Source organism: Platalea leucorodia (assembly GCF_965183815.1).
Source record: "Platalea leucorodia genome assembly, chromosome: 3".
Taxonomy (NCBI): Eukaryota; Metazoa; Chordata; class Aves; order Pelecaniformes; family Threskiornithidae; genus Platalea; species Platalea leucorodia.
This window is the reverse complement of record NC_138825.1, coordinates 14,406,077-14,417,218: the sequence shown is the minus strand read 5'-3', so window position 1 is coordinate 14,417,218 and position 11,142 is coordinate 14,406,077. Positions and strand designations below refer to the sequence as shown.

At 47.0% G+C, this 11,142-nt stretch overlaps 1 protein-coding gene across 7 annotated transcripts; it reads right to left on the bottom strand.

The window, feature by feature from the left end:
* Window positions 1-91: 91 nt before the first annotated feature.
* On the bottom strand, window positions 92-10,603 carry LOC309588394 (serine/arginine-rich splicing factor 7-like). Of its 7 annotated transcripts, none has more exons than XM_082307643.1 (9): window positions 10,484-10,603; window positions 9,925-10,105; window positions 9,602-9,778; window positions 8,593-8,667; window positions 8,373-8,474; window positions 7,845-7,898; window positions 5,394-5,438; window positions 4,710-4,745; window positions 2,037-3,929 (listed from the first exon to the last, which is right to left on the bottom strand). In XM_082307643.1, the coding sequence occupies exons 1-9, from the start codon at window positions 10,503-10,505 to the stop codon at window positions 3,905-3,907; spliced, it is 717 nt and encodes a 238-aa protein (XP_082163769.1). In that variant the 5' UTR covers window positions 10,506-10,603; the 3' UTR covers window positions 2,037-3,904. The 7 variants fall into 7 exon arrangements, with proteins under 7 accessions (XP_082163771.1, XP_082163767.1, XP_082163768.1 ...); XM_082307644.1 differs by lacking the exon at window positions 2,037-3,929 and adding an exon at window positions 3,936-4,497; XM_082307646.1 differs by lacking the exon at window positions 5,394-5,438 and having other exon boundaries at window positions 2,038-3,929.
* Between the last annotated feature and the right edge of the window lie 539 nt (window positions 10,604-11,142).

Here is an 11,142-nt window from a genome sequence, read left to right as displayed (position 1 = left end):
TGATTCACATCAAGGGGTTCTGAAATGGATTTAGAGAGCATCCTCTGGCAAGGAGACTCTACTGCATCTGTTGGAGTAACATGTTGGATCAGCGCAGGCTGTTCTGGTTACAGTGTAAAACTGCAGGAGTGCCTGGCCATCTCCCCTGAAAGCCAGGCTTTTCCAGCACCCCCTGCACTGTGAAAAAGTAAAACAGATGAGATGGACTGCTGTATGGATCCTTGGGTGGGTGGTATTGCTCCTCTGGTAGGGGGTGGTCCTCCTGCCACCCTGCACAGCTGGAAGAAAGTCCCACTTTTAGCCAAGCTCCTGCTCTGGGGCGTGGACTGCTACAGAAGAGTGTGGCAAAATGCCACAGTAATAATGAACGATTCCTTCGTCCCTTCACCATTGCTTAATTGCAGTGCTGAGCATTGCTACAGCTGAGCTGCTTGACGTACCAGCAATTGCAAATAATAGCAAGTGCCTTAAGTGAAATAACTTTGCTGTCATCTGTAACAGTAAAACCAGAGTAAACGCTGCCTCTGCCACCAGCCCTGCCTAGAAACAGCCTTCAGGCTGCGGAATGACAAGCAGAGGCGCATCATTTGCGGAGTAGTTTGATTTTTCAAAAAAAACACACTTGAGTGTTTGTAGAAGCAGTTTCACGGCACCACACCCTTGCATGAGGAAGACCGGAGTACCAAGCCCAACATACCAGTGCAGCAGAATGATCTCTGCAGGCATGCTGAACTGCTCCCATGGCTTAACGTTGGTCAACAGCAGCCCCATTCTCCTATAACTGCACACCTGGACGCTTGGGTTCTTTTTCTGAGGTTTAGTGAAGAGCTGTTAAGGCCTAGGAATCCCGGGGCAGGGTATTAAAGCACTGCAGATGCCTACAGAGTGTTTTGTCAGCCATTAGCTCTGTGTGAAGCGGGACTGTTGGATACATGGTGTTGCTTCTGTGTGTGCCTGGCCGCCATGCCAGGAAGGGTAAGCAAATACTGTTTCTGTTCAGGCTGGCTGTGGAGTGAAATAGGAACAGATTCAATTTTTCACCTCAGACTTCCATACACTTTCAAAGTGGGATCCTCTTGAATAAATGACTTCTCAACCATCGGGGGAGTGCTGTGTTTTGAATGGAAACTAGTGCTCAAGCAGGGTCTGTATGACTCTTCCCTGAAATACAGACTAAATTCCACCTGAGCTACCTGAAGTGAAGGTGAGGGTAAGGACAGCGATGATGTAGCATCCACCCTGCTGGAGGGAGGACTTGTGAAATGTCCTCGTGCCTTGCCTCGGTGGCAGAATGGGCAAGACTGGGAAGGGAACAAAGCACAAGTCAATGGATACAATCAAAAGACGCCAGTGGATGCTGAACTGTGAGCACATCCCTGCACAGCCACCTGTTACTTTATGTAATAGTGCCCCGTCCACTGCCAAACCAGGCCGACTTCCCAGGGACTGCTGCGCGCTAACCTGGCTTCATGGACTGGGCACAGTGGTTTTATTACTTGCCTCCTTCAGCAGATATGTTCAGCCCCCAAAACCAGTGCCGCCAGTCCATGCAACAGCTCCATTTCCCCTTATGAGTAGAGGCATAAACTACTACAAAATGACTGAGACAGGAAAAGCCAGTCCAGCCCCACGAGGGGAACAGCAGAGGCGGAACTGGTGCTCCCCAGCAGCACGCTGCAAGCCCTCCACAGTACAGCCGGAACTGTCTCCAACAAGATGAGACCTGCATTAAATACAGAGGACAAGCACCGAAGGCCACAGCAGTGCTATTAATGACCACGGGCCTCCCTGTGAGGCATGAGAAGGGCCACCCCCACCTCCAGCAGCAGCTCCCCCATGGGAGCTGCCTCCCTCCTGCTGCTGACCAAAGCTTGCTCCAGTAACCCTCCTTCCAGCCCTCCACCTCCACCCCCAAGCACATGGATGCAGTCCCAACCTACCCTTTCTTGTAACACTCCAATAGAGCGGAAAGACTGAAAAAGAAAGGTATCACTAGAAGAGTTTTAGTCTACAGGTTTATTGTGGACTCAGCTTGCTCCAGCAGTACAGAGGTAAAAAAAGCAGCAGCTACCCCCCATTTAAAAGCACTGTTGCATGGGGTATTTTTACCATTGATGCTGTAAATGCAATGGGGCAGGGAACCCAATAAATACTCCCCGCAGCAGGGTGTAGCAATGGCTTTTGGGATGCCCTAGTTTAATGCTGTTGCTTCCAGCTCCCTCTTCTGCAGCTTATTATGGACTATGGTTATAACAAAGTATTAATTGCAGCATCATCAGCAAGGAAAGTCACTTATCCTACCGAGCACCAATCCACTAAAATGTACAAACAGGGGGAAGAGGGAGGACAGGAGAGGAGAGACGAGACAAACGCATGCTGCAGGACACAGGAAGAGTCTTTGTGAAGTCATGTATAGGGGCCCATTATCAGTCTTTTAATACCTGGACATCTGGTAAAGCAACAATGACGAAAGTTCATATGAAAACCTGGGGTGGGGTGCCCCTGCACAGCTGCAGTGCTCTACCCTAACAGTAGAGTATCAACCCCCTGCTGACAAATTAGACGCCCCAAGAGAATTATCTTTTCTCACTGGCCAGTCAGATGCAGCAATATATGCCAGAACATACTATAAGACTTTTAAGTCAAAATCATCTGGCACTCCGATTTCCTAACAACTAGTCTGAAAGTAGCCATTATCAGCTGCAAAGACAAATCAAACGGGCAGATACCTTGCACTAGTTTATCATACTTATACTAAATCCTTCAGGAACCTGTCTGCAGTGAGATGGGGACCATGTGTACGCAGGCAGCTGCGGTCCAGTTTCCCAAAGCAACAACTGATCAGGACAGCAGCGAGTCCCTGGGTTACGCTTTACTGCCAAAGGAGAAGATGTGCCCAGGCTGACCAGGTCAGATAGATAGGCGTAACATGAGCTCTTGATCCCCACAATGTACTGCTACTTACACATGACCTGCAGGTTCTGCCTGTCACCTTCAATCTGTAAGAAAAGCCGCAATTTCCTAAAAAGAGTATCTAAATATATTATCTTCTGCACCAGAACTGCCAATTTATCATAAGTATCACAAAGAAGTAGTTCTGTTTGGACAACCAGGACATAAAACAAGATTTCTAAAAATATTTACTTCAGTAGCTTACATTCCAGAAGTATTCCAAATACCTTCAGGTGAGAAGTTCACTGGTCCTTTAATCAACAGGACAGACAGACCAGTTTTCACACATTCCTTGGGTTTTCCATCTGTTAATGCCCTTTGTAGTCATTTTTGTAAGTCAAATCATCAAGTGTACAAGCACCTCCAGCCAGGTTTTCAGCTTCACTGAGCTTTGAGGAGGTGCAAATAAAAACACAAGGTACAGATCACCATAACACTCAAGACCAAACAGTAAGAACGACAGCTGGTACTGGTAATCCTTCACTCTAACTGGTGCTCTGCAGGAATGAACTCCTACAACAGGCACACCACTGCCGACGGGCTGCTGCACTGTGCTTAATTCACAAGTGCCTCTAACAGCCCACCTACTGCTTTTCACCACAGTGGCACACGACCTGCTTCAGCTACACGAATAGTAACAGAAACAGCAGGGTTATCACAAAATATTTCTTAGTTAGAAATGCACAGTTTATTTCAATGCGCCAATAAAAAAAGCCCAACATTTCCAGATCACAGAACGTTAACACAACAAAAGAGTTTTGCATTAGTCTACTAATAAGACTTTTAAAAGATCCAGATTCATGCCAATTGTTAGTCAATAGAAACAGCCTTCTAGGACTAAGCCCTTACATTTATAAAGACACCACAAAATCCCTTATAATAATGTAAACAAAATAAATTTTCTTCTTAAACTTTTTAAATTTGAATCCATTCTGTCAGGACTTGCACTCCTTCAAGGGCTTCCTGATGGTGAGTGACTGAAAGGGAAAGAAAAAGATTAAAAGGAACTCCTACAGCAAACACAACAAAAACTGTGCATGCTACCCCAGGTTTCCCACACTGTTTTCGTTTACAGTTCATGAATAATGAGAAAAGTATTGTATTTTACACCTTTATAAGTAACAACTGCTTTAAACTTGAAAAGAGCAAGCAAAATAAGAGTTGTCAGCTGCGACAGTTAGGTGAGACATCCAGCCTTCTCAGAAAGTACCTTGGAGCCTACGCTCCAGCTGTGCAGAGGAATTCTTACTCTGCCATAACCTACACGGTTCCAGTTTAGGGCCAGCCATGAGGCACTCTCTCAGACTACCACATACTTCTCTGGTTACATAGGAAAACTTGCTTCTTACTTCACAGTGCATAGCAAAACTTGGAAGCTGTGCGACTGAGTGAGAGCCAGCTGTGAGGAGCCACCAGCAGGAATTTAAGCCTACTATGTATTCATGGTTTGCTCCATACCTTACATGACTCACTTCTTCCCCACATTCTAAATTCCTCAGGAACTTTGGGATAGCTGATTCTCATTTGCCCACATTTTCTGTTGTCCTTTAAAATTTCATTAAAAGTAGGTTACCTTAGAGTTATTATCATGAAGTTCTGAAAGCCCATAACAATCCATCTTTTCATAGTTCACAAATTAAGCCGAGTAAAAAACTTTTAAGCTTTTATCCTTGCACAAGGTAACTTCTATAGCAAACCACTCCGGACACTAGTTCTATGTAACTGTACGGCATACTCCAATTTTGAGATATTCCTACCTTCTCTTTGGAGATGGTGATCTGGACTTTGAGCGACTGTTAAAAAAAACAACCACCAAAAAACAATGTGGTAAACTTGTATACACTCAGTAACCACTTTTCACCATTTTAAAACAGTAGAAGTTTGATGTCTTTTAACGTATTTAACAACATCACCCTTAATGCTGCTGATAGCAAGTACACCCAATTACTTTAAGCAAGAAGCTGCAGTTGAGAAGGAAAAATGCTGAAAGCTGGAGCCCTCAGGAAAAGAGCAACACACAGCTTCAAAGCAGCTATAAAATGATCACAGTAATCCTGCAAAGCAGGAGCAGTGAATCAAGTAGAGGAAAGTCAGGAAGACTGAGAACTACAGACAGTTGAGAACAAAGGTGGGGAAAGATATGCCCCAAATCCTGTCAAAAATACTTTTTTGTCACAATCTTGAGTTAAGCAAAAACCTGTATCCACAATCCTTCTGGAAGAAGTGCCTACTGTCCCACAAAAATCAGCTATTAAAAAAATACATAAAAATAATGTATGAAAAATACTTTAAAATCAGTTACTAAAAAAACCCAAAAAACCCAAACACAAACAAAAAAAAACAACCCACTCTTCCACATGCAACTGAAATACTGGTCCAAGCAGAGATTTTGAATCATGAAAAAAAAAAATACTGAGTGCTACTTGTATTTATACGCTCACCTTTTAGCAGGTAAGCCAGATTTAGATCTACCATGGGACCCAGACCTACAACAGGAGAAAAATAAAGCTCAGCAAAGCAGCCAGTGGCACGCACATACAATGAAAGTTAGCTAAACCAGCAACAGCAAATTCATACTACATAGCATCACAACCCAGAGAGGAAGGCTCTGGTGCTGCAGGCTTTTCTCGTGACATTGCAGGAGAATCCTTTAGCTCTTATTCCAGAGACCCCACTTATCAGAAGACAGGAGTACAAGCACAAGAAGCTCCCCAGCAAAGCTCCAGCTACCACTTCCACAGAACAGAAGACCTTGTACCAGGCTCCCAGACTTTCTCCCCACCTGCAAGTATCCCTTCCGTAAAGGGAAGAATCGTATCAAGTGTCATCTTAGAAAATCCCTGAATAGCACGCTAAGAGCCTGGGATCAGCCACAGGTAAGCATGTGTGCTGAAGAGCTGATGCATTCTTCAGATCAAGTTCCCAATGCTGCTTTTATTCAAGTATAATATAGCTTTTCCATCAGTTATCCCAATGAAAACAGCATTTCAGCTTTCCATATCTGGTTACTAAACTATTCCCAGTTCATCTTATGAATTAAAATCCACTCAAACAGTGAGATTTTCCTCCCACATTTATCGTGTTACTTTACCAGCTCAAGTATTTGCTGTTACTTAGAAAATATTTGTCCCCCTAGAGAGTCAGAATTCAGGCATGTGGTATTACTGAACATCAGAAAGCCCAGTGTTCAAGACAGTCAGTTGTTTAATAGACTTGGCCAAGACAGTAAGAAAACTTTTATTCTATTTCTGCTCAGAACTGTTTTTAAAGGGTAATCAAGATTCACCTTTAGCTGGCGTATTAACTTACAGAAATAATATGTGGACACTGTTGGCAGAAGTTAGAGTGTTACGTGCCGCTGCTTTGAAACCTTCCTGGTCACTATGCTGAGCCATCCTCTGTCACAGTTCCTAACACTATAACCAGTTAATTTTGTTACTGTATCACAGTTACAGAGGATGGAGTTCCTCACAACTACCCAGAATTTGTATTTTGTAGCACGAGCATGATTTCCTTTGGTAAGAAACAGAGTAAGGCTGCACACAAGAGCATCATCTTACTACAAGAACTGCTGGCAAATCCTCCTTCCAAGAGGCACAGCAACAAAGCAGGACTGCAGACCAAAAGCTCTAGAATCAGCACCGGCTACGTACTAGTTTTGCTGTATGAGCAGAGGACCAGCACCGGCTGGAGTTTTCACATAACTCCAGTCCCGAACTACCACTTCCACCACTGCAATTGCAGACCTACGCAAAGTCTGCATTCCTCAGAAATTTCAATACAAGTATCAAGTCTTTCATGCAGGAACACGACTGTCCCAGAACTACAAGTCTCCAAGCAACATCAGCAGTATCCACTCTTCCACAGTAGCAGCATGCAATTTGAGCCTGGCTTGTAATCTCCTGCATTACAGGCCTGCATGAGTAATAAGTCAGGACTGCTCTAGCAATAATCATCATCATCCCCTTAAAGGCTCAATGTGCAAGTCCTAAAGTAGCAGGCAGACGCCTAAAAAACATTTCTCTTCCCCCATTCTAATGCAAAACAGAAGACAACTTCTTCCCACTTATCAGCTCTCATGTCCCAGCACATTTTTATCCTACTCCTTCACCGTTCTTCCAACAAAGACTTAGCATGAAGGAAAATAATGCAGGAGCACTCTATGCCCATTTTGGTCAACTTCCACTTCAGCATGGAAAACATCCACATCCACAAAACCAGGGCTACACGTCAGGTAAGTCCTTCAAAACACTACCTGTGGCGTTAGGACACATGGTCCTGTTCATTCAGCCCTCCAAACCTCTGAAGCCAAGCATCCTATCCCATGTAATGTAGTTCTTAGCACTACAGCGATTTAATTTGATCTAACTCTCAGAACTGGAACTGACAAAGCTGAAAAGCTGTAAGCAAGAGTTCAGTCAACAGTGGCGACCTTCTCATTGCTTTTTTCCACACACATCCTCCCCCAGCATTTGGGATTTACAAAAAAAAACATGCCAAGAAAAACCTAAGCAGCATTTCCTGCAGGACACAAGGTCAAGCACTCTCTACATGCGTAGGATTAACTAGTTTTCAAAACTTCTCTCCACAGATCTTAAATCATATATATATATATATATGCTTTGTTTATGGCTACATATACATGGACTATATATAGTAGCCACAGACCAAAACAAACTCATGTTTATTACAAGAAATCAATCACTACTTTAGTCTGTGAAAAGGCATAAATTAACATTAAGTGTGAATATTGCTATGCTGCACAACCTTCTAACCCTTCCAGCCGAACTCCCCTGGTGAAGGGGAAAAAAAAAACCAAACCCAAACCAAAACACCCACACCCAAACCCCCCCCAGAACTATTATTGGTTTGAATTAAAACAAGTATCTTACCTGCTTCGAGGCCATACAACAGACCGGGACCTTGAGCGTGACCTGGACCTAGATCTAGAGAAAAAAAAAGCAGTGAAAGCTCAACTACTACTACATGATTCATACAGCTAAGATAGCATTCTTTCACTTTTACGATACTGACTTCAGAGAATTTTGTTGAACTATTGCTTTTGTGAAAGTAACTTTTATTATTAGAAAGCTGTAGTACACTTGACCAGTACTACCATCCACATCAGAAATCCCACCGCCCTAGCCAACTAAGCATAATTACTCCCTGTATCCTTGAAGCTGAAGTAGAAAACCTTAACCATAGATCAAGGCTGTAACTTTGGTACAGTATAAAAAAAGCTCAGGAACAGCAGTTCCAAAATTATATGCTTAAGTTTTTAACATCAAATAAAGCATTCAGATTAGCTCTCGGGGATTTAACACCACGAAGGTTCCTGCAAACACGCGGACTGCAAAATATAAACTTAATGTTAACACCAACACTTCAACAATGTTGTAGGCTTAGTAGAAAACACATACCTTGATCTCCTTAAAGAACCAGACCGAGATCTGCGGGGTGAAAATGATCTATACCTACGAGGAGAGATTGACCTGGACCTGCGGTAGGAAGCTGACCTTGATCTACAAAACAAAGGGAAAAAACAACCAAGATTACTGCAAAGTACTTTTCTCAAGGACTACAGAAAGGAGTGGACTAGAGGGAGGAATAAGAATGAAAACACAACAGCCAGAACCCTACCTCCTACCGCGACTCCGACTGCGTGACCGAGAATACCTTCTTCCTCGGGACCTTGAACGGGATCTCGACCGGGACCTGGTTTTAGGTTAGAGAAAACAGGTATCAGGAAACAGCTGCAGCAATCGGTGCACGTGAGGCCCTGCTGAAGTCAAAACTGATTTCAGACAACTAAGAAAAAAAAAAAAAAAAAAGAAAAAAAAAAAAAAAACAAACCAAACCAACAAAAACACACCACTAGCATCTGTCAGTTGGAAAACTCTCTGGGCCTACTCATCTTGAGCATTTTACTACCTAGAAAAATGTTAAAAGCTGAATTACATTGCAGAATTACATTAGAATAGAAAACACTGTAATGCGTATTTAAAATAAACCTTGCAAGTTTGCAGGTCGACCCTCTTTGGCCCAAGGTCTAGCAGATCTAGACGATCTAGAAGTATCTATAGCCGATCGCTGCATCTAGGTGTTCTCTTCAATCTAACGACGATCAAACTGACAGCCCAATGAGCCAGGGTGAGGCTTGATTGACGCAAGAAGATTTTTCTAGGTGGGAATGTGGTCAATCTGGTGTTCCTCTTTCTAAACCGGAGGGGGGCCCCAATTGAAAGCCAAATTTACTGTTACGGCGATCACCGTCTCAAATTTTCTGCCCTTAAAGAATAAGGTGAAGCTACGTGTAGATGGCTCGAGGGGATCTGGCCTCTTATGCTGATCACCTCAAGGTCTAGGAGGATCTTAAGTGTCGGATTTGCAAGGCGCCTCAGCATGAAATCTTAAGGCTCGTGACATTCTGAATCAAGGCGACTGACTCAAACGAAGAAACCTGAAAGGTTTTGACCAGGTTGATTATTAAGATATTAACATTTTATATGTATTAGCAAAAAAAAAAAAATTGTGATATACACCTGTTGACTTACAACATTAAGTTAAAACTGGTGTAACATTCTCTCCAACAAGAGCTACACAAAAGTGAACTGGCGAAGCAACCCAGCCACTCTGGCCCCACACATACCTGCTCCTCCTTCGGCGACTATAGCGGTGACAATCATAAGCATAGTGGCCTTTCTCACCACACTCATAGCATCTGTCGTTAGGGTCAAAGGGGCGCCGCGCAGGAGGCCTGTCGTAACGGGAGCGACGAGGCATCCCTGTCGACACTTCCACTCTAACCCTGGAGCCACATATTATCCTGCAAGACATTGTATGTATTAATTACAGGAACACTTTTCTCCTCTGTGCTCATTACACACAGAATGGATATCGATAACTGGTGCAGGCTGAGGAGGTCAGAAACTGCAGCCAGAGCAGTCACAGAAGTTTTAGGCATGCACATACTTCCCGTCGAGGCCGAGCACAGCGTCTTCAGCATCCCTCGGGTCTTCAAACTCCACGAAGGCGAACCCCGGCGGGTTCCTCGCGATCCACACGGTTCTCAGGGGCCCGTAGTAGCTGAAGGCTCTCTCCAGCTCGCCTTTGCCCGCGCCCGTGCCCAGGTTCCCCACGTACACCTTGGTCTCTGCCGGGAGGGACGCGGCGTCAGGGCCCCCGCCCGGCCCCGCGCACCGGCCGCAGCGCGCAGGCGCGGCTGGACACGAGGCCGCGCGCGCGGCACCGCCGCCGCCCCTCCCCCCCCCCCCCCCCGCAGGCGCCGCCATCTTTGACACCGCCTCCATCTTGGTGCGCTCCCGCCGCTGCCGCGCTTTCCCTCCCCCCGCCCTCATCGGGGCCCGCTCTCCGCCGGCCCCGCCGGCCCGACCCTCCTCGGCCCCATCTTCTCTCACAGCCCGAAGCAACGGCCACCTTCTCCCAGCCTCAGCGCCGCGCGAAGGACGCCGCCAGCCCCAGCTCAGCCCCCACCCGCCCCCCACTGCCCCCGGCTCCCCGTCCCCCCTACCGTAACGCCCGTAGCGCGACATCTTCCCGGCTGCAGGCCGAGCCCCGCCAGCGACCCTTATATAGAGGGAGCCGCCGCTGCGACTGCGCGCCGCGCCCCGACGGCCGCACGGGGGGGCGGGGCCCTGGTCGCTTGGCAACGCGGGGCGGGACGATCCCGCTCCCGCTCCTCGGGCGCGGGCCGGTCTCGCGAGAGCGGTGGCGGGCGGGCGCGCCTGCGCACTGCGGCGCGGGGCCGAGCGGGGAGCGGCGGGTCCCAGCGGGGAGGCGGGTCACGCCCGCGGCGCCGGCCCCACGTCCGTCGTGGCCGCAGCCAGGTGCCTCCCCGCGGCCCGCGTCGCCAGCGAGGCCCCTCGGGCACAGACAGCCGCCCCTCGGCCGAGCTCGTGCCCGCAGCGCGGTGGTGCGGAGAGGGAGCAGAGACGGGAACCGCTTGTTCCGGTCATTGCCCCTCGCGTGAGGCCGGTAGCTCAGCTTCGGGCCCCGCTGAGACTGGAGGTGAAGGAGTCTACGAGCCGCGACCCTCCTCCCAAGGAGGCCTTCTCAGGCTGTCCTTAAATCTCTTGAGCGGAGTTTGACCTGACGCTAGCTCTGTCGCCGGCGACCTCCCAGCTCCCCTCGGGCGCCCCGCCGTTCAGGCACCGGTCGGTCCCCTCAGCC

Coding starts and splice junctions, on each gene's coding strand:
- LOC309588394 (XM_082307641.1), bottom strand. CDS start 10,505: ATGTCGCGCTACGGGCGTTACG. Junction 10,106..10,483: donor GTCGCGCTACGGGCGTTACG/GTAGGGGGGACG, acceptor CCCTCCCGGCAG/AGACCAAGGTGTACGTGGGG. Junction 8,668..9,601: donor AGTCGCCGAAGGAGGAGCAG/GTATGTGTGGGG, acceptor ACCTAAAACCAG/GTCCCGGTCGAGATCCCGTT.